The sequence below is a fragment of the Telopea speciosissima genome, chromosome 7, assembly GCF_018873765.1.
Source record: "Telopea speciosissima isolate NSW1024214 ecotype Mountain lineage chromosome 7, Tspe_v1, whole genome shotgun sequence".
Classification (NCBI taxonomy): Eukaryota; Viridiplantae; Streptophyta; class Magnoliopsida; order Proteales; family Proteaceae; genus Telopea; species Telopea speciosissima.
In genome coordinates this window covers 19,690,427-19,712,145 of record NC_057922.1, presented here as the reverse complement: position 1 = coordinate 19,712,145, position 21,719 = coordinate 19,690,427, and the positions used below count along the sequence as shown (strand labels likewise).

General features: G+C 38.6%; 2 protein-coding genes and 2 pseudogenes across 5 annotated transcripts in view; 2 read left to right on the top strand and 2 right to left on the bottom strand.

Annotated features, from left to right (window-relative positions):
• Positions 1-1,076, bottom strand: LOC122668327 (annotated as a pseudogene).
• Positions 1,077-2,727: 1,651 nt separating this feature from the next.
• Positions 2,728-9,840, top strand: LOC122669640 (pentatricopeptide repeat-containing protein At3g06920-like). 3 transcript variants are annotated; one of them, XM_043866448.1, is made up of 4 exons: positions 2,728-2,767; positions 6,051-8,806; positions 9,048-9,226; positions 9,348-9,466. In XM_043866448.1, exons 1-2 carry the CDS (start codon positions 2,743-2,745, stop codon positions 8,726-8,728), a joined length of 2,703 nt encoding a protein of 900 aa, XP_043722383.1. In that variant the 5' UTR covers positions 2,728-2,742; the 3' UTR covers positions 8,729-8,806; positions 9,048-9,226; positions 9,348-9,466. The 3 variants fall into 3 exon arrangements, with proteins under 3 accessions (XP_043722383.1, XP_043722384.1, XP_043722382.1); XM_043866449.1 differs by lacking the exon at positions 9,348-9,466 and adding an exon at positions 9,759-9,840 and having other exon boundaries at positions 6,051-9,226; XM_043866447.1 differs by having other exon boundaries at positions 6,051-9,226.
• Positions 9,841-10,437: 597 nt separating this feature from the next.
• LOC122668326 lies at positions 10,438-14,915 on the top strand (annotated as a pseudogene).
• A 4,366-nt stretch (positions 14,916-19,281) lies between these two features.
• LOC122667712 (nucleolar MIF4G domain-containing protein 1) overlaps positions 19,282-21,719 on the bottom strand; it is a 28,299-nt gene continuing 25,861 nt past the window's right edge. For both annotated transcript variants that reach the window (XM_043864102.1, XM_043864100.1), the window contains 3 exons: positions 20,729-21,022; positions 20,527-20,649; positions 19,282-19,978 (listed from right to left, as the gene is read on the bottom strand). In XM_043864102.1, coding sequence (XP_043720037.1) covers positions 19,595-19,978; positions 20,527-20,649; positions 20,729-21,022 — 801 coding nt within the window. In that variant the 3' untranslated portion in view covers positions 19,282-19,594. The remainder of the gene's footprint in view (positions 19,979-20,526; positions 20,650-20,728; positions 21,023-21,719) is intronic.

Here is a 21,719-nt window from a genome sequence, read left to right as displayed (position 1 = left end):
TTACTCCCCAAAATTGTGGAAGAAAGATGTTATCGCAGCATCTTCAGCCGTATCAAACGTACCAAGCCAAACTCTTGCTCCATTCTTCGCCGGATCTCTGATGTCTACCGCAAATTTCCCCCACGGACGTTGTCGTACACCTCTATAATGCTTCCCCTTCGATGGAGCCGCAGCTGGAGCTGTCGTCACTGAAGTTGAATCCTCCGGCGATGCAGAAGTCACAGTCATCGTCGTCTCTATTGGCTCTGGTTTAACGTCAACCGTCGTTAAATCACTGATCGGGCTACTGATGCTACTGTTGCTACTATTTGATGACTCTTCAGAGAGTGACCGAATCCATCCAACACAGACGGCGTCATGGAGGACTCCGTAGACCATCATATATTCCAAGTCATCGACCTTTAATGGCAGATCTCCCCAGTTACTGTTAAGCAAGGGAAGAGATTACCAAAACTTAAACTCCTACAATACATCGGAGTTCCTCGCTGGTTGATTCTTCAAGCAACTCGCCGATGACTCCGATTCGTCTAGTATATGCCTTCAAATCGATTCAAGAAGAGCGAAATCAGATCCTTCATAATTAAGCCCTAACAGAGGAAGGGGGTGGGAAAGGGGTGTGAAGTTAGGGATGCCCTATGGGCAAAATGGTAAGCTCACACCCCATCAGGGGTATATTAATCATTTTAAGGCGTCAATTACCAACACCGTAACACTTAACGGGAATGCTATAATGGAGTGGGGCTGATTGTAACAACCAACCTAAACTCAGGGGTTGTTGCTGTATAATTTAGAAACACAGGGGATCGCTCTGTATTTAGTACAAACTTCATGGGGTGATAGTGTAATTTCCCAAAAAAAACCACTGTAATAATTCGATCTTTAAACAAGACAATAATAAAAAAAAAAAAACATTTCAAAATGAAAAGGAGCAAAGTTTTATAGGGTTTTAAAAACGAATTGGATACCTACAGGGTATTAGTAGCTCTTTCCAGTTGTTGTTCCCCTCCCAAGGATAGGTTCTCACACATTACTCACCCATCTAATACTGAAAACACCACTTCCTGTCTGACTTGCATGTGTTCAATGAAATGAGAGTGTGCAAAATGTTAAATTATTTCAAGAGAAAGGAAATGAAACCTTATGGCTTTGAAAATAGATACATCAAAATGGTTAAGTTAGAATACAATGGGCCTCTACCAAAAATGGAAAAAGATCGAAAACAATGGACCTCATTGAAATATTTTGAAGTCTATCTGAATGAAAATTGTTATACAATTGTTTTAAGCTGCCTTTAATGCCCCCAAAATGCATAGAGCAAAAACAGTTGAGCGTGAGAGGACATCCGAATCGAATATAATCTCAAGCTCAGAACAGCATAATTGAAAGTTTTACTTTAGAGAAATGGTGGGGTGAGACTTGAGAGAGTTACACCGGAGAATAAAAAAGGTTGAGAGGAGATTCTCTATTTTTCTTTTTCATTTTTTTTTGGGTGGGGTGTGGTAGGGGGGAGGATTTGGGAGTCGAAGGGTCAGATTCTTTGGGAGTGGCATTTTTGGTAATTTAAATAATATGAGAGGAGACTTTGGTACTTTTGTTGGCTAGGAAGAGTCTCATTGAACATAATGGCAATATTAATGAAAACTCTCTTGTAAATCTCTCCCTCTTTTAATATATTGTCTTTTCTCATAAAAGAAAAAAATTAGGTTTTAATTCGATTTACTAGTCTAATTCACGTGAAAAAAAAAACAAAACTTAGTCAAAACTAAAGTGAATAATTATCACCTCCAATTTGTTGCCCGTTTCAATTTTCTCGAATTCCTCACATAGGAGCAAAAATGACCATCCTACCCCATCTTGGGCAATGTGTTTGGATAGGGGTAGGGTGGTCATTTCCACTCTTATATGAGGAATTGGAGGAATTAGAGCGGGTAGCGAATTGGAAGGGATAATGATTCGCTTTAATGGATCCAGCTCCTAAAAAATGACCATCCTACCCCATCTTGGGCAATGTGTTTGGATAGGGGTAGGGTGGTCATTTCCACTCTTACATGAGGAATTGGAGGAATTAGAGCGGGTAGGGAATTGGAAGGGATAATGATTCGCTTTAATGGATCCAGCTCCTCTCCAACGACCTGACCTCCCTCCAAAAGTCCAATCAGACACAAGCAGGAGTGGACCTCACTCGAGCAGAGGTGGGGTAGTCTTTTCACCCCTACTTGCGATTGGTTGGAGGGAAGGAGGTCATGCAATATGCGAGTTTTGTAGTTAGATTGGCGAAACTGTTCTCCATGTAATTGTGTTGGAGCTTTTTTGTAACTACAAAATTGTATCATTAGCCGATAACAAATCCCTACAAGGATACATGCAACTCATCTTCCCCAAATCGTTTTTTGTCAGTTCACCCTTTGATTTTAATACTGTTAGATCTAAATTAACGGAATGGGAGCATGTGTTAACTTTTAAGAACCTCAAGGCGGTACACAGAATTTCCCAAAACTGAGAGATGATTTTATAATTATGCGATACCTCAGGGGAAGTATGTGAAAATTTTCCTAAAAAAAAAAACAAAAACTGAGTTTCTAGATAGAACAGCCAATTGTTTGTCTGATATCTCATTTGAATGCAGGGGTACATAATACGGTTAATTTTACACGCAGGGGTATGGGTTCACTGTTTGATGAGTAACAATCCAGGCGTTTAATTGACCATACCTGATTATCCAGGCTATATAGAGGTCTCAGAATGAAGAGGCTCTTGAGCAACCAAGGTAATACTAGATGTACTAGTTGGAGTGATTGTAATATTATCCGTATAATTTTCAAGCAGCAACTCTTATCCGTTGGTGGTCATTTATTATGCTGAAATTCTAATTAATTGTTTATGTACTATTCTGAAACCACAATCCATTGTTTTTTAGACTCAACCTAGGCAGCATCTTGACACCCATGGTCATATTATATACCTGATATGAAGTGCCATATGAAAATCAACACATTTTCTCTATTGGATTACGGATGAGATTAGAGACGGGGCAAACGATGCTATAGCTTCGGATAGAGCAAAGCTTAAAATAGCATAACCAAAGATCATTTAACCAATGATAGATTTCGTGTCACAATGGCTCAACCAGTACCTAATGGCGAAAACTAAAAATATCCACAGTTTCTCGGTAGAACTCTTAGTTAGTAAGTTCTGGATTATACTCGTATCCAAATGTTTTATTAACAAAAAAACATATTTTACCATATTCAATCATAAATATAGTAAAAAATGCATTTTTTATTTAAGTCTGTGTTATACATGTATAATAACAAATTATACGGATAAAATATTTTTTTATTTTAATGTAATAAAAAAAAAAGAGACTGATGTTCTTGTACCGCAACGCAGCCTGTGCCCAGACACATGGGCCTGCCATTATGCCATTATGGGGGTAGGGTGATCATTTCGCCCACCCCCATGTGTCTGGGCGCAGCCAGATTCTTCCGTTCCTATTCTAATCGAACAATCGAACCCTAGCCGACCCCGACGGTGTGATAATCCCTGCCACTTCCTAGTCTCCGTCTCCGTCTCCGTTCACAGTGGCCTGCGAGATACCCCTGCCCCTTCCTATTCTGTACTCTGTAGCTTCCGTAGTGGATGCAAGCCGTATTCCTCACTCCTCAGCTATCAGTGTGCGATGAAGGATAAGGTGGGTGATGTTTTGGTGACATATTTTCAAGTGGTTTATTTCACTCTTTGATTTAATTTCATTATTCAACTAATCAACTCTATCTTTTGCAGTGATGCGATCCGTATTCCTCTGTTCCTCTTCTTCTTCTTCGTCTCCGGTAGCCGACGCCCGACGATGAGATACCCCCTGTTCCAGTCATCTTCTTCATTCCGATTCCCATGCCCCTTCCTATTCAGTGAGTCTTTTTTTCTCTGTTTGCTGTAGTTATTTAATTTCTTAATATGAAATTTGAATTATTTATTGTAATAATTTATGAAAAAGCTTCATCTTTTGATTCTGGAATACATCTTCCAATATATTTCAGAATCAAATAAAGTATTAAGCAAGATCATTTTTCAAGCTTCCATTCTTGCACCCAACTTGATGATGTACCTCGACCTCCTCAGCACTATTACCATGAAGATGACTGCCATTCTGTAAAATAAGAGAGGGATAAAGCAAAGCTTAGCAATAGAAAACATGTTTTCACTTTTAAGTGAATACATCCATAGTTGACCATCCTGACAAATCTGAACACATGCACTTTGTTGAATACATCCATAGCTACATCCATTTGCTGTTATTTCTTGAAAACCAGAAATAGATTTGCAATTGAACATGTTAAATGGATCACCAGGAGTGTGTTTATTTTAGTTGTGAGGTTTCTTTTTTATAAAATCATTGTCTATATGCTATTATTTTGTCTATTAGGTGGTGAATGTCTATTACATAGTGAATATATGCCCGTATTTTTGCTTATAGAGCGGCCGTATTAAACACGTACCGTATCATTGCCATACACGTTTCATTATGCTGGATTATTAAAAAGTATTATTGCTGTCTGCTCCGTTTAATTGCCGTACGTATCCGTACCCGTTTGATTGCCGTTCCCGAACTTACTAACTAAGGTAGAACCCCATTTTGCCCAAGTTGTTGCGGAACCAGAAAAAGAAGTGGTTTTTTGCACAGCATTTTCCAAACTAATTGATTTTACATGATTCTGAACCTGGTGCAATAACATTCAGAGTTTGTATTTTATCATCAAGACCCTGCAAAGCTTTGAATCCAAGTACACTTCCTCCTGGATCCTACCCAATATGTTGTTGCTCATATTGATTTCTTTAGTGATGAATACTACTGAAAACAAAAAGAAAGAAGTAAAGTAATGCTATAGGAGTCCCAGTGGTACGACTTGTGATTATTATCCCTTAAGTTGTGATTACCTGGCTGTCAATTTTTCACCCTCTCTATTGCCCTTTGCCACATCAAAGCACTTCCTACAAGAAAGATGTATGAATATTATATAAGCTCTCCGTATGAACTTGGTTCTTTTTGTTTCTTTCTTCTGAACAATTTTTCTTGATCCCACTGTTATTTTATTCATTTAGTTCATCTCATCATCTGTATTTGTTTAACCAATCCAAAATTACAAATGACATCCTACCTGACTTTGAATAACACTTGTTAGATTTAGAAAGAGTGGCAAGGATTCTTTAATGATTTAAACTAATCCTTTTTCCACCAAGCTGTTAATATTATTGTGGATGAAGTTGTTGGTATTACAAACTATGCATGATTTTGTTGGAATTTGGTGTGCCTAATAATGAAATATCATTGTTAGCCATCCTTACGAGTTGTTGATGGTGAATTAAAAAATGTTTTAAGATATGGCAAATCTAGATGCATGAACATCATACTAATACATGCCCTTGCTCACATGGACATGCATTGCACCTCCTACCACACTAGTTTTTGTTAAGATGCTAAATCCAATTCCATCAAAGAACTGCATCTGATACAATTTTAGTTTTGAAACGAGTATCAAAAGTATGTCTGATAAGGAACTTATAACAATCTATTACCTCCCATTTCATCAATCATTTCAATTTTGGATTTGCCTACTTAGAACTGGGCCAACTATTCACAGTCTTACCTTTGACAACAACCTTATGATTAACTAGTGGTCCCATGCGAGAGCAAGGGCGTAATTAACCATAAGACCTATTAAAAATTAAATAAAAGATGTGATGTTTCTCTTGAAACATATATACTTTTAGTCAATGACTAAACCCATTTACAAATTGTTAATAGCATAGATAAGTTTACATGGAGCAGCATAATTGTGTATTGCCTTCTCAAGATATCCTTACATTAGCTTAGTATAGTTTAAGTTTAGGGGCTTTTAGATATATGATCATGACTGAGCAGCAAAAAAAAAAAAAAATTTCAAAAAAAGAAAATGTTTGTTAGAACTAGTAGAATTGTTGTCCAGATCGTGTTTTACTTTCTACTTTTAAAATTTTTGCGTGCTAGCTGATATTTTTATTTTGTACTTCAGGAATAAACTTTCTTTCTGATTCAGTGTACCTCAATAGATACATTACAAAAAGAAAGTTATCATCCTCTTATGGTGGATCTTCCACTAGCTTGTATGGAAGGGATGGTACCGTCTCATCTGGTGTTGTTAATGAAAACCTGGGAGAAGAAGAGGGCTCAAAATCACGAGTAGATGCAGTTTGCGGCATTCTGATGAGTGGTCCTTGGGGATCGACACTGGAAGATGCTCTATCTAAGCTGGATGCAAGCCCTCATCCTGAATGTGTTATCAGAGTCCTGAAGAGATTGAATGATGCAAATTTAGCAATAAACTTTTTTCGATGGGCAGAGAGAAAAACCAACCAAGTACACAATTTAGATGCATACAGTTCTCTTCTCATGATAATGGTCAGAAACAAAAAGTTTGATGAATTAGGACAGATTCTTCAGGAAATGAGTCTTGCTGGATGTGAACCATCAAATAACACATATGTGGAATTAGTTACAACTTGTGTCAAGTCTCGGATGCTGGTGGAAGCTTTCAATCTCATTCATACTATGCGGAAGTTCAAATTCCGTCCTGCATTTTCAGCATACACAACTTTGATTGGTGCTCTTGCAGAGGGTCACAAACCTGATCTTGCACTTGCCCTATTTCATCAGATGCAAGAGTTAGGCTATGAAGTGAATGTGCATCTGTTTACTACTCTTGTTCGCGTATTTGCTAGGGAAGGCCGAGTCGACATGGCTCTCACCTTATTGGATGAGATGAAGAGTAACTCTTTTGATGCAGATATTGTTCTCTACAATGTCTGCATAGATTGCTTTGGAAAAGTTGGTAAGTTGGATATGGCCTGGAAATTCTTCCATGAGATGAAAGCTCAAGGCCTTGTGCCAGATGATGTAACTTATACTAGCATGATAGGGGTTCTTTGCAAAGCGAATAGACTGGGTGAAGCTGAAGAGCTATTTGAGAAGATGGAACTTAATAGGAATGTTCCGTGTGCATATGCTTATAATACAATGATCATGGGCTATGGTTCTGCTGGAAAGTTTGTTGAAGCTTACAGATTACTTGAACGGCAAAAAGAGAAAGGTTGCATTCCTAGTGTGGTTGCATATAATTCCATCCTTACTTGCCTTGGGAAGAAGGGGAGAGAGGATGAGGCTTCTAGAATGTTTGAGGAGATGAAGAGAGATGCAGTGCCAAATCTTTCGACTTATAACATTCTCATAGACATGCTTTGTAAGGAAGGAAAACTTGAGGGTGCTTTTAAGATTCGTGATGCGATGGAAGAAGCTGGTTTGTATCCTAATGTGTTGACTGTGAATATAATGGTTGATCGGCTGTGCAAGGCTCAAAAGCTGGAAGAAGCTTGGAGTATCTTTGAAGGCATGCAACGAAAGGGCTGCACCCCGGATGCTGTTACATTCTGCTCCTTGATAGATGGTCTGGGCAAAAATGGCAGGGTGGATGATGCTTATCGGTTGTTCGAGAGGATGTTGGATGTCGGTGAGGTTCCAAATGTTGTTGTCTACACCTCCCTTATCAGAAACTTCTTTAAGTCTGGCAGGAAGGAAGATGGACACAAGATCTACAAAGAAATGGTCAGTAGAGGTTGTTATCCTGATCTAACCCTTCTTAATACATACATGGATTGTGTTTTCAAGGCTGGTGAAACTGAAAAGGGGCGGGCTTTGTTTGAGAAAATTAGGACCCGGGGGTTTATTCCTGATGCACGGAGCTATTCTATTCTCATTCATGGACTTGTAAAAGCTGGTCATGCACGAGAGACCTATGAATTGTTTTATGCAATGAAAGAACAAGGTTGTGTTTTTGATACTCGTGCTTACAATGTTATCATTGATGGATTCTGCAAGTCTGGTAAAGTCAACAAAGCATACCAGCTGCTGGAGGAAATGAAGGCAAAGGGTCATCCACCCACTGTTTTTACATATGGATCAGTCATCGATGGGCTTGCCAAAATTGATAGGCTTGATGAGGCATACATGCTCTTTGAAGAAGCAAAATCAAAAGGACTAGAGTTAAATGTTGTTGTATATAGCAGCCTTATTGATGGGTTTGGAAAGGTGGGCAGAATTGACGAAGCTTATCTGATCATGGAAGAGTTGATGCAAAAGGGCTTGACACCCAATGTGTACACGTGGAACTGCCTGCTCGATGCCTTGGTTAAAGCGGAAGAAATAAATGAAGCCCTTATCTGCTTTCAGTCAATGAAAGACTTGAAATGCAACCCTAACATCATCACTTATAGCATTCTCATAAATGGTCTTTGTCGGGTTCAGAATTTCAACAAGGCCTTCGTTTTTTGGCAAGAGATGCAGAAAAAAGGGTTAAACCCTAATTTGATCACCTACACGTCCATGATCTCAGGGCTTGCAAAGGCAGGTAACATAGCAGGGGCTAATGACTTGTTTGAGAGGTTTAGGGCTAGCGGAGGTGTACCAGACTCTGCTACTTACAATGTTTTAATAGAAGCACTAAGTAATGCTAGTAGGGCAGTTGATGCATTCACACTGTTTGAGGAAACTCGATTAAAAGGATTTAATATCTATGCCAAAACCTGCATTGTCTTGTTGGATGCATTACACAAGGCTGAATGTCTTGAAAAAGCAGCGATTGTTGGTGCTGTGTTGAAGGAGACAGCAAACTCCAAATATGCTACGAGACACTTATAAAATTGAGCATAGAAATATTGGACTTGTTGGAGGGTGATTAGTGTTTCTTTATTTGGTCAGCCAACATTAAGCATACATAAGAAGACTATTTCATCAACTTCTTGTTGATGTAGCCTTTTATGGGACAGAAAATGTGCTGTTTATACATTGGCCTCACCTCGTCCGTCTTCCTACGCCTGGGTTATTACTGCTCCCTGTGAAAATATTTGTTTTTTGATCTGAAGTTGTGTTGAGAGAGCACATAATAACTACATACCTATTACACCTCAAAGAATGGGAAATTTATGCTTAATTTTCATCTCTCCTCCCTTCTCCCACAGAATAGGGGCAACTTGGCAGGCATAAAAGAGGCCTCTGAGATCATTGGTGCTGCTTCGCTGTGATCTGATAATCTCATCCTTGCAGCTTTCTCCTGTGCTTGGTTACAAACCAAATCTAGTATTCGTTCTTGTTGCTTTAACCAATGCCTTGCCTGATTCGATTTGTTGGTAAGTCCTGGTAATTATTCTTCTATCTGTTCCTTTTCTCTAGGATTATTTGCTTGCTTTGTGTTTTCTTTAGGATTTAGATTTTTGTTTAATCTTGTTCTGAGGTAAGGGTTTTGTTGTTTTGTATGCAGCAAATCAATGTGTTTGCGCAGTTGGAGGAGCAAATCACATATACAATGAAATGTCTGAATTTTGACCTTATGAAGACCATCTACATGTCCAAAACAGATTCTTCCTTTCCCTATAACCATCTCTCTGCTAGGAAGTTTAGGTGAAAAGAATGGATTGTTGATTTTTTTTTGGTATGGCTTTCATTTCTTAATGTATTCCTGTAGGATCTCTGGCCTGGTTACTGGGGGTAAAGTTTTCAGTTTGTGTTACAAACTTGTAAATTTTGAACTCATAATTGAATTTCTCTGTGTAGGAAACATTTTAAATTATAATTAAGAATTTGTGTGAAGCTCTAATGATTTAGCACCCATTATCAGTTTAGCTGACAAAAACTGTTCAGTAAAAAATTTTACCTTCTTTCTCTTGTTCAGTTCGTTTATTTAACATGATGTATTGTCATGGCAAGATGCTAAAGAGACATGGGAGAAGATTGGGCTTGGACATAGCATAGTTATGGGGGATATTATATCCTAATCCTATACCTAGGGCTTGGACATAGCATCGTTATGGGGGATGATTATACCCTAGTCCTAGACCTAGGAGTAAAGGTAATGGAACCTGCAAGAATTACCAAGAAATAAGTTTCGGCTATGAGAATAATAGGTTACAGAACCGATACTTGTATGAAAGGTACAGATATGATCAGGAAACAGACTAGAGAACTCAGAGAATCCTCAGAACTGGATTTATGAAGCAACCGAAAGGTTCTAGAAACAAGAAATCAGAATCAAGGATCATTAGAAGAAAACAGATTACTCTAAAAACTACTGATCCAAACTCCCACAGAATTTCTGATCGATTTCTCTATGGGATCAGATCTGTCAACAGTTCAGCTGGCTATTTGGCTTGGAATCCTGCCCTGCATGGGTTGCATGGGGGAGGGTGGTAGTGGTAGACTCCAGTAAGATGATAGAATCCATAGCCTGCTCTCTTTCTAGTGCATCAGATGATGCACCAATGAAGCTGCATTGTCCAAATGCTGATTGAACTATAGCCCACCTTGCCCAGCATAAATTGTTGAGCAACAACCCCAAGCAGAAAGATTTAACAATGCCCGGGACCAAGGAAACATATTCAAGGCTTAGGAGTTGCAAAGGCCCGAGGTACAGTTGGTGCTGTCTTGGCAAAACATAGCAGGTGCCATCTGCCATGGTTGAGCAACCAGCCATTGCCAGCCTCACATCAAGGTCTTTTTAATTGTTCTGAACTTTGATATTACTCCAATGTAGAATGAACTTGCAAATAAAGACAAAGGGGACTATTGTTATGTATTGTTTCTTGTTTTTTACTGTTTCCTGTTGCTTGTGAAATTATAGTTGGTTCCTTTTTTTCTTTTTCACCTTTATATGTCATGTTTCTTATGTTTGCCTTTTTCTGAGAAGATGAATTTAGGTTCAGGAGCCTACCTGAGAGAGTATGCTTTCTCTTATTACTGAAGGGATGCAAATTTACTACTTTCAAGGTTCTCTTCTGCATCATGACACCTGGAGGGATGTTGAAGTTAAAGGCAGTAGACTGTAAACAACAAAGACCAGTTTAGAACATGTTGTTAACAGACGGACGGCCCTAAATTTTAGGTCTACATGAAAACTAGGGGAAAAATACTTGTGTTTTCCCTGAATCAGTGATTTGACGGCCCTAAATTTATACAAATTCTTGGTACCCTTTCTTAATTTTTTAAAAAAATTTTAAACATAATAATATAGTATACCATTTCTCCATCGAGATCTAAAAAAAATCAATCCTCTCTCCCTCTCCAGGATCTCCCCTCTCCCAACCTCTCTCTCCCTCTATCCCCACTCCCCGACCGAAGATCCCCCTCCCTTTACAATTAAATTAAAATCTTCTTTGATTTCTCTCGGGGCTTTGAAGTCTTCTTCTCCCTTCTTCCGTCTCCCTCTCTCATGGGTAAATCTCTCATCTTTCTCTCTCTTTTGCAATCACTCTCATCTCTCACCTCGTTCCCTCTCCCCCTCCCTCTACCCCGCTTCTCTCTCTCACCATCTCCTTAAATTTCCCTTTCTATCGTCCCTCTTTGAGTTAGGATTTATAGATTGCTTTTTGCTCTCTCTAATCTATTTGATTCTTACCCATTGCAGATTTTAGTTGGGATTTTCTAACGCAGGAAATATGCATGTGCCGGAGATATCTATGCCAGAGGATCGCAAGACATGAAGTGTGTTGGGATGCAGTACATGGAAGCCATACGCCGATTGAAGAACTCTGGTTTCCAGCCGGTTAGGACTATTTACGTTTCGTTCGTTACAAACGAGGAAATAGGCGGCCATGACGGGGCTTAGAAATTAGCTGAGTCGGAAGAATTCCAGAAAATGAATGTTGGTATCCTCCTTGATGAAGGCAAGATCAGTTTTATTTGAACTCCGAAGTAGGTTAATTTTCAGAATGGTGGTTCAATTAAATGGTTTGGAACTCTGACAGGGCTGGCATCTACGAATGAAAATTACAGTGTTTTCTTTGCGGAGAGGAGCGAGCCTGTGGTGGCTTGTGATTAACGTTACTGGTTCCCCTGGTCATGGGTCAAAACTTTACGATAATAGTGCAATGGAGAACCTAATGAAGAGCATCGAGAATGTGAGGAGGTTCCGGGCTGCCCAATTTGACATGGTGAAGGCGGGTTTGAAGGAAGCAGGCGTGGTCATATCAGTGAATATGGCCTTTTTGAAGGTTGGCACCCCATCTCCAACTGTAAGCCGTTGAATTAATTATTACTTCGCTTGGTGTAATAGTTCCATGACCATTGTTTAGGGTCTTATTCAATTGGGCCTTTTATAATGCACAACTGCATTAATAAAGATGTTTAGGATAACAGGTTTGTGAAACCGACCAACTAGATCAGTATTAGGAACATGACAAATTTCCACATATTAATCTTGAACGAACATATTGATCCCAATCAAGAGCTCATTAGAAGTTTCAAACTCAACTTGAAATGGTTTGAAATATCATCTAATGGATATTGGCATAAGTTCATAGTGCATAGAATTCAAATTCGATTTACCTACATGCGAATTTAATTAAATTGGAACACATGCTATCCTATTTAATTCGATGAAACTTCAAATCCAATTCCGTCGTGTTATTCAACAACTGGTTACTGCATTATCTAAGAAATTATGTTGTATTGTACAATTTGTTTCGTATTTTCATATTACATATTCTTTCTAACTTATTAGAGAAGCTGAAATTTTATCTGGAATACTTTTTTATATTTCTTCTACATTGAAGAATTCACTAACTTTAAAATCCACATTGTCAATCAAAACCTTAGAACTTAGAGAGTCCATACAAAGATTGAATGCGTACTTGCAAATAAATATGAATATGACCATCTTAGATCTTTCCATAAATGAACTTAAATTAGAATCTGTAAAAGGATTTCTGAACCCTTCACATTTGCAGTTTCTACATATAGTTAGTACAACGTGGCACTTGTTAATGATAAAAAAAAATCCTTCCCTTATGTTTTCCTTCCTTCTACTATAATTTGAAAACATCTTTCATTGAATTCTATGGTTCTTTGGTGAGATTTGATTGGTTTTTAGTATGAGTTTTGTTGTCTATGTAGTTATCTCGACTGGAGTTTTTCAGGTCTGGGAGTGGGAGAAATAAGGTGGAGGAATGATAGGGATATTAGAGAAAGTCAAACAAAAATACAAATAATCGTACAAAGCCTGGGAAAGTAAGGGGTTTTCTTTCGACCCAATTGGAGACTGGAAACTGGAGTAACAGTGCTCAACGACCCTATTGTTACTCCCTTTCGAAATAGGCTAAAGAATGACCGTGGGTAATATCCAGAGTGCATATTTGAGGTGGTGTACCACTCCCTTCCCTTTTTCTTTGTTCTTTATTAGTTCAAAAACATTTGCCCTTTCAAGAAAGGTAAGATTAGTAATTTGGATTATGTATTAATATCCAAAATAGAATCTGGACACACCTGGATCTGTTTGGAAATTAATTTGTTCATAATTATTCCCTAGATTCAATTTAAGAAGAAAAATGATTATTTGTGCCCTATATCTTCTCAGAAACAATATTTTCATAGTATTTTAACCATAGCTATCTGTCAACACCTTATCATTACTGATCAAACTCAGCAGATGATTTAGGAATTTCTTTCTTTTTTTTTTATAGCTTTTGTTTGGCCCCTTGTAATTGTTCCACCCAAATTTAGGTGGCAAAAACCTTGTAAAACAGGGAAGCATAGAACAAGGAGATAATTTTGTATATAAGCAATATAAGGATGGGGGAAAAGTAGTAATTTCATTGAGGATGAAACCTCAACTTACAGCTGTATATTTGGTCACTGCCTTGTCAATTCAAATTAACTAGACAATGAGTCAGCAATCATGTCCAGGGGGCATACCAAACTATAAATTTTTTCTCCCCCTCCCCTCAGGGCATTAAGTAGGTCAAATGCACATGCTTTAAGGAATTGTGGACTTCTTTTTTCTTGGAAACTATTTCCTCGTGGCCCAACATGTAACCCCCACCACTTCCATTGTGTAGCAGTGTAGCCCCTATTTTATCAAGGGTTCAGGACCCCCCATTACCCCAAAGTTAGCAAAAAGCACTCCGTAAAACCACCAACAGATTCTTACACCTCCTCTCCCCATTTTAATTTCAGATTTTGGTATGCCTTTCTGATATGACTTCCGTATTCCTTCTGTCAGGGGTTCGTTATGAATCTGCAGCCATTTGATGCTGAAGCAGGTTTTGACATTTGAATCCCACCAACTGCTGATGAGAAATTGTTGGAGAAACAGATTGAAGAGGAATGGGCGCCTTCTTCACGCAACATGACATTTGAGGTATGGAAGAACTTGGAAGATTTTCCTATAATTCGGGAACAAAGCTAGAAATGTGGGAAGGAAGCATTTAATTTATTAATTCCATTGCCATTAAACCGGCATTGGAGCTGTTGCCAATATTTTATGTGAACAAAATCAGTAGAAAAGAAGAGAGTAAAAGAAAATTACTACCACAACTGCCACTATATTAGTTGTCCTCGTCTTTTTCTTCTAATTTACTACTCTGATCACTGCTAATATTTTTATTGTTATCCTTCATCTCTGTGTGTATGAATGTTTTGTCATAACTGTCAAATATCCGTAGTGAAAGCAGATGCATCAGAATTGTTAAGTTTTTGTTTTGGAATTTATTTTTTCAATTCTAACCACGTTTGCTTGGGACAGTTTAAAGGCAAGGTTTCCACTCTAGATGAGTTTGGGAAGCCAGTCCTCACCGCTACAGATGGCTCTAATCCATGGTGGGCACTTTTTGAAGGGGCAGTAAAGAAAGCTAATGGCAAATTTGGCAAACCAGAAGTTTTTCCAGCCTCAACAGATTCTCGATACTTCAGGCAACGAGGATTGCCAGCAGTTGGCTTCTCTCCCATCACAAACACTCCTATTCTGCTCCATGACCATAATGAAGTTTTTATATCGACAGCTGACAGTTTCCTTGTCTAACATTTAGGCCATGTTTGGCCACTGCGCCAGGGGGGGAGGCTCATGTTGGCGCATAACCAGCTTCTTTCGACACCTATGAGTCATGCTTGGCAGAAGCAGTCTGATGTAGACCCTAGCCTCCTCGAATTGAAGAAGCCACCTTAAGCCTAGGGTTTTAGTAGGAGCCTTAGTTTAGTTATTTCAGTTCTATACTTAGTTTTTATTTTGTGTTTTTAATTGAACCGATCTAAATTGGTTGCATCCAATTGGTTCAATTGGTCTAATTTAAGTAAAGTGCTCCTATTGGCTAATAGGTTCTTATATCCTATTGGCTAGTAGGGAATCTTCTTTTATTTAAGTTGTTTTAAGTCATTAGGCGTAGATGAGTCTTTTCCTTTTAAGTTTAAGTTGTTTTAATCTAACTACTCCCATCCACGATTGAGGAAGGAGAGTTTGAATTGTAATCTGTTTTGGCCCTTAGGCCCTTATTAATAAGAGAATCGTGGGAGAGGCTCCCCACAGTTTATTTTGAAAAAATACAATTTCGTTGCTGCTTTGCTGCTTTTTGCTGCTGCTGCCATTGCTCCCTTGTGTGAGTGTTGCCTTGTGGATCTCAAGGTGAAGGGTGGGTGGACTCTCATGACTCTCTGTGTCTGTCCAGTACCAGGAGGTTCTTCTTCTTCTACAATCGAGCTTCTTCAAGCTGCTGCTGCTACTGCCTCTGAAGGAGATCAAACCAGTAAGTAATCTTAGTTTCCTACATATATCCTTTCCCTCTTCATCCTCTAACCTAATCCACACCCGCTTCCATCCCTCAAACCCTAATTTCCATTAAACCTGCAACTCATACCTTAACTAGGACTCCTTCATAATTTCAGATCTGTCCATCAATTCCAAACCAAATTTCTAGCCTATATCCCCCACACCTCTCCCCACACTCGATCCAAAATCCAGCTCATAACTCCCACTCTATCCCCTCCATTCCTCCACTCCGTTAAACCCAAAACCTGCAACTCAATTCTGTCCAGAATTGCAGAATTTTAAAACCTTCCCAAACCCTATTATTTATGTCATAAAGGCACCCTAGACCTGCACATTAAAATCCCATAAACCCCATTGTCATTGTCCAACCCTAACCCTAGTTTTTGCCCTAAATTAGTAAACCATAACCCAGTTTGTTCTTAGGATGCACTTCCTGGAATGCATGCTACAAATGCATCTCAAGTCATGATGACTGAGGAATCAGCCTGGCTGCAAGTCAGGAGGCCATTAGGCTGGAATATGCCTTGGCCAGATCAAACCTGAAATTGAATTGGGTTGGATATAACCTTGAAGATCTTTTCCCTAAGCAGTTTTCATGGCCACTGTTAAAGTAGAAGAGCAAGTCCCAATCTTCTTTCACTTGCATGTTTTACTTTGCATCCTTTATTTTTTTATTTAAAAACATTCAAACTTCCTAATTGGTACGAAGACTTTTTCTATTGCAATACATTCCGGCCTACTTCATTTTCTTTTTCTTAGGACATTCATACTCTTACATTGATCACAAAGACAGAGACTAGAGTTGCATGCTATTTGTCTTATTGCTTTCTTGGTTACTTTGTTTTTTTAATTTATTTATTTGGTTATCCTAGCTAAGTAATATATGATAACCAATTATTGTTGTCCATAACTACTTTTTGTACAGCGTTGCACTTTCTAAATCAAATGGAGTACCTGAAAGGAATTGAAATATGAGTCAATCATTGAAGCATACACATCTTACAGTGAGCACACAAGGAATGCTGCTTCCATGGACGAGTTGTAAAAGAGCAAACATGGCCCATGTCCTGTATTAACTGCACATGCTTTAGCTTCATTGTAGTGTAGCAGGGATAAGGGATGTTCCCCACTTGGTAATTATAACAGAGAGAGATGCATAAATGGAGGTCACAAGCTCTTATGCCAGAAAATAAGATGTATTCAGCTGGTTGAACATTGTTTTGATCCAGGTATTACCATCACTTGAGGGTCTGTTCTGATGGCCAATGAAGCACTTTGTAATTTAATCCTTGATAACATTGCCAACAATTGCACTGGTAGGTGCCATCTCATTAATCTTGAAAGCTTCACTGGGGGTGCCCATGGGTTTGGCCTCCCGGGTCCAAAAGCCTGAAATTTTATCCTTTTAAGCGGTTTTAGACATCAACTTAAGCTGATTCTTGTGGACAATCAATCAATGAAGATGAATCTCAGGAACTTTATTAAGAAGAGATGGGAGAGGGCAGGAGCCCAATGTCTCAGAATGCCAATAGAATAACGAATTAACAGCAAAACAAAGAGAAAAACCAGAACTGGGCGCGAATTTATTTCCCTTTGGTTGATTGATATGCTTTTGTGGCTTGAATATTATTATCATAAAACATGTGCCCAACAGAAAGGAAGTCATGGACCTCTGCATCTTCCCCCAATTTGTGATTTGGGGATATTGCAGCTGATGGGTAACCTGGGGTTGTAGGAAGACAGACAAATAGAGAAGAAAGGATCAAAATCTAAAGATCACAGATTGGAAAAGAAGGATCTGCTTATGGCAGGTACTACCCACCCAGGTTTAAAAATCTGGAATTGGAATGGGATCAGCTTCTATCAATTCCAATTCAAATCAACCTTAGAATCGGTTGGAATTTGATAGAAGAACACAAGTTTTCACAGATCTGTGAATTATTTAAGTTTTTTATTTAAAAGACTTGTAGATCGAGGTAAGTTTTAATGGCCAAATCCAACAAGTTTTGCCGCCAAGAGAGAAGAAAATTTAATGGCACCTCTTATCAAATTATGGATCTGAGTCCACATCTCTCTCTCTCTCTCTCTCTCTCTAACCATGTTGAATTTGCAACCAGATGGATATCAGGAACAAGAGTTGGATGATTTTTTCCTTGTTTTTGTTTTAAAAAAAAAAAAAAAAAACCCTAAACCATCAATGAACTCAAACCGCTAAAAGGGATTATCTTAGGTAAATCAGCATTGTTTTTTTCCTCATTTATAAAATTTGCAGAGTCATGCATGCTTGGTCTGACTTATTTGGGTTGTTTGAATCTATCCAGCCGTCCTTTTCTGTTTAAAAGCTTAACTGAACTTGTTGAAATTTGAACTGGAGTGGAGTTGATCAAATGACTTAGCTAGATTAAATTAGGGTTGATTAATATATATATTAAATAGACCCATATTGCAAAGGTAAAATTATACCACACTTGTAGGAAAAGAAAATATGATTTGTTAGAGGAAGTTTTATTCAAGAATTACGAGATCTTGTCCATTTTTGAATGACCACATTTGAGTTTCTATTTCATACATGAAAATCTCTTACTATGTTTACAAATTAATTCCTTAACTCCCTTTCTCCATAAGTGACACTCTAATATCTCTTGTCTACACTCACATATGGTCATACGTGCATTTGCACATGCATATTTACTAGTGTCAAACTCAATGTGTAATAAAAATAGGTGATTACCTTACCAGGTGCGTCTGTTTGTAACCTAACTTTTCTACCCCCACTGTAATTCATCATTACTTTTTAAATAGGGGCAAATGAAGTAATTTCACAAAGTGATTGCTCAGTCCCAGCAGCCCGGTGCTTTGTCTTCTTCTTGCTCGGAGTAGAAACCGTTCGCAAATGCTTCGCTTCTTCATCAGCATCTGAATTATGTGAAGTTCTACTAATTCAGCGCGACTCACCCACTCTGAGCGGCTACCTGACTCTCTTTGGCCTCTCCATTTTTGGTCTTGAGCGGCGCCACCTCATCAATGGTGCTGCTGTCACTGAGAGCTCCTCCCTTGTTCCAAGTTTATCTGCAGTCAAGAATTTCCTTCAGAGACTCGTTCCACACGTTGTGATAGCTCTGATTTCGGATATTGTTTCAATACAAAAGGTTTTTCCTCATCCCATCTCCTCGTGACATCAACTGGAGTCTCATTTCGAATGGCATTTCAATCTTGAACTTCCCTTATTTTCTTCTTTAGAAAATCCCAGCGAAAAACGTGATTTACCTCCAATCGGAAGCCTGGAATCAGGTGGGGGGAGCAAGATGCGGTGGACAGTGAGGAGGGAGATGCCATAGGCCGGGCAGAGAGTTTGATCATGTGTAGCTTATGACATGTGACAATATTTCACCATATCTGTGACCCAACTGAGCTGCCATTTGGCAGCAATCATAGGTGTGCTGGAAAGGGAATCGCAAATCATAAGCAGGCTCGATGGAACTGTCTGAAGAAAGGAACTGGGAAGCATTACAAGCTTATTTCATTGCTTGTGAAATGGATGTTTTTTGCAAGTAATATTAAGATCTGTGGAAATGGAATGATTTTTCAGGTAATACTAAGAACACACCCCAAAACAGTGAATCTTCTTCTCATATATATATACATAAACATGGCCAAAGGATTATGCAGTCCAACCTCTGAGTTTAATAAAGGCCAAAAATTCAATAACATTAAAATTTCATGATCAGATCATGATCACAGTAAAAAATACATTAACAAATAACATGATCAAATTTTGATCACCATCTACAGATGAGTCATTTTTTCTTGTGCCACCCTACACTTTGTTTCTTTAATTACACTCAACTTTATGAGGATAATAACCCAAGCTTATAACTTTCTTGCCACCCAAAGCTTGTTCAAGATCCCATGACTTTGGCAGTGAAAACAAGCATAAGTCATGATTAACAGGAACTAGAAGACCACATAGCACAAACTCACATGAGGACTCCGTCGACATTATTGAGGGCTTTTCTTGCAATCTTGAACTTGGTAGAGAGAGTATTATCGGTATTCACCAAGTACTGCTTGATAAAGAATTCAATGTCATTTCTAAGAGATTCAAGTTCTGGGGTTAAAGCGATACGTGTGAAGACATTCCAAACCATAGCATCTGAGTACTCAAAAATAGCCCCAAAGAGCATCCGGAAATGCATTATTCTTTTCGGAGTTAGCTGATTGGGATTGCTTAGTTTGACAACCTTCAAAACTGAAAGGGAGAGGGAAAATGAAGAAAGCATCTCCGCAACAAATCTGGCAAGATTCATTGACCTGATTAGCTCTTTTGACTCAAGTTCTTTGAACTGATCCCATAGGCAATACTGCATAAGACAGGAAACAGGAGAGACAACGTAAGTCACAGTAAAGGTGCAGCTTTCTCAATGGATCACAATGATTCACAGTGACAACATAGCCAGTAACTTCTTTTTAAGTGTCCACTGGATATTGATACCCATCCCATTCAATGTCATACTCTTGGGAGTAGTCAATTGCTAGTGTTAGAACTGAAGAATGGATATATCCAGGTCTCGGTACAACTCCCAGAGATTTTACAGGTGAAGAATGCTGGACCAATGGAGGCCAACTATCATGCCCACTTGATTCTTTTGCTTAATTTTCAACCGCATATTCCTCTGTTTCAGTTAAACCATTATCAATCATTTATCAAAAGAACTTAGTTATATTACTCGATAGTTGCAGTTGACTTGTATATAAAAATATCCTAACATGAAATTAATAAATATATTTAGATGCCTGGCCAACACCTAGCAAGCTAAAACATCTCCAATTCACCTTAACCACGTATTTTGTCAATGGAAATATGATATAATAATTACCATCCTACAAATTCATGAGAGAGTAGTTATACCTGTAAAGTGAACTTGTGGTTCTTGTCATGGCTACACAATTTTGAGGCAAGAATGGTGTAATACTTGTTGAAAACCTTCTCTTGCAAACAGCACTCTATAATGACTCGCATGATCTCTCTATCCTGCACCCTTGATGCATTAGAAGATGGAAGCGGTGAAAAAACAAAATAAAAAGAAGGGTAAAAAAGAAGAAATACTCACCTGCTTCCCAGGCAAATCCAATCTTAGAAGCTTCTCAAAAGCATCTACATAGTCCTCAGCACTCATTATCACAGAGAAGATAGCCCTCCTGGCATCTGTATTCATCCTCTGTGCTGCGGCAAGCTGCATGAATTTTTGGGCTTCAAGGACCTCTCTATCAATAATGTTGGCAACCTCTTCAACATTATCTCTTGAGGAGGTCATCTCGCCAGACAACCACCATTGGCCTTTTTTGCAAGGATCAAGCAACTTGCTCCATTTGAGCCCACGAAGTAAAATATCTTCCACTTTTAACTGCACGTAAAGCCCACTATAGTTTAGTAGCACACCATGACAAACAGAAGACAGGATCCAGACTAATAAAATTGTACAGATCTGAATTCTGATACAAACTACAAAATTATTTTTAAAATCCTTCAGGAAAAGGACCCACACATCAACAAGTTCACTATGCCTTCTATAGAATCTAAAAAGTGCACCTGTTCTGAAGAACTTTCCTATTCTTTCCTCCATACATAAGAAAAGGTGACGCAAAATTCTGCCTATTTTTCCCAAAATATTCCAAATTTCCAAGTCAGTTGATCAACTAAAGATGAAAGGTCATATGGATTTGGACCATGTACGAGACTTCTCAGTCAATCCGGATCCAACTCATTTCTATACTTAGTGGATTCATATCTAACGCAAGATATAAGCATAATTGTCAAGGAGCCGCGGCCGCGCCTAGGCATCACTTAGGTGATCGCCTTGGTGTCCAGGCACATTGACAACTAGTGTCGCCTTGATTTCCTAGGCGGGCGTTCTGGTCGCCTTGCATCCAGGCCCTCTCCAACGCCTTGGTACTATGGATATAAGTAGTTTTGAATTTTGGTGCAGGTAGTGGATTCATATCTAATGCAATAAATAAATTATAAGTAGTTTTGAATTTTGATGCAAGTTGGATCTGGATACTAATGCTTCACTTTAGTCTTTTTGCAAATGAGATCACTGC

What these genes read in the sequence shown, in the direction of transcription:
- LOC122669640 (XM_043866449.1), top strand. Translation starts at nt 2,743, where the DNA reads ATGAAGAGGCTCTTGAGCAACCAAG. An exon ending in GAGGCTCTTGAGCAACCAAG is followed by an intron (nt 2,768 to 6,050) that starts GTAATACTAGAT and finishes TTTGTACTTCAG; the next exon opens with GAATAAACTTTCTTTCTGAT.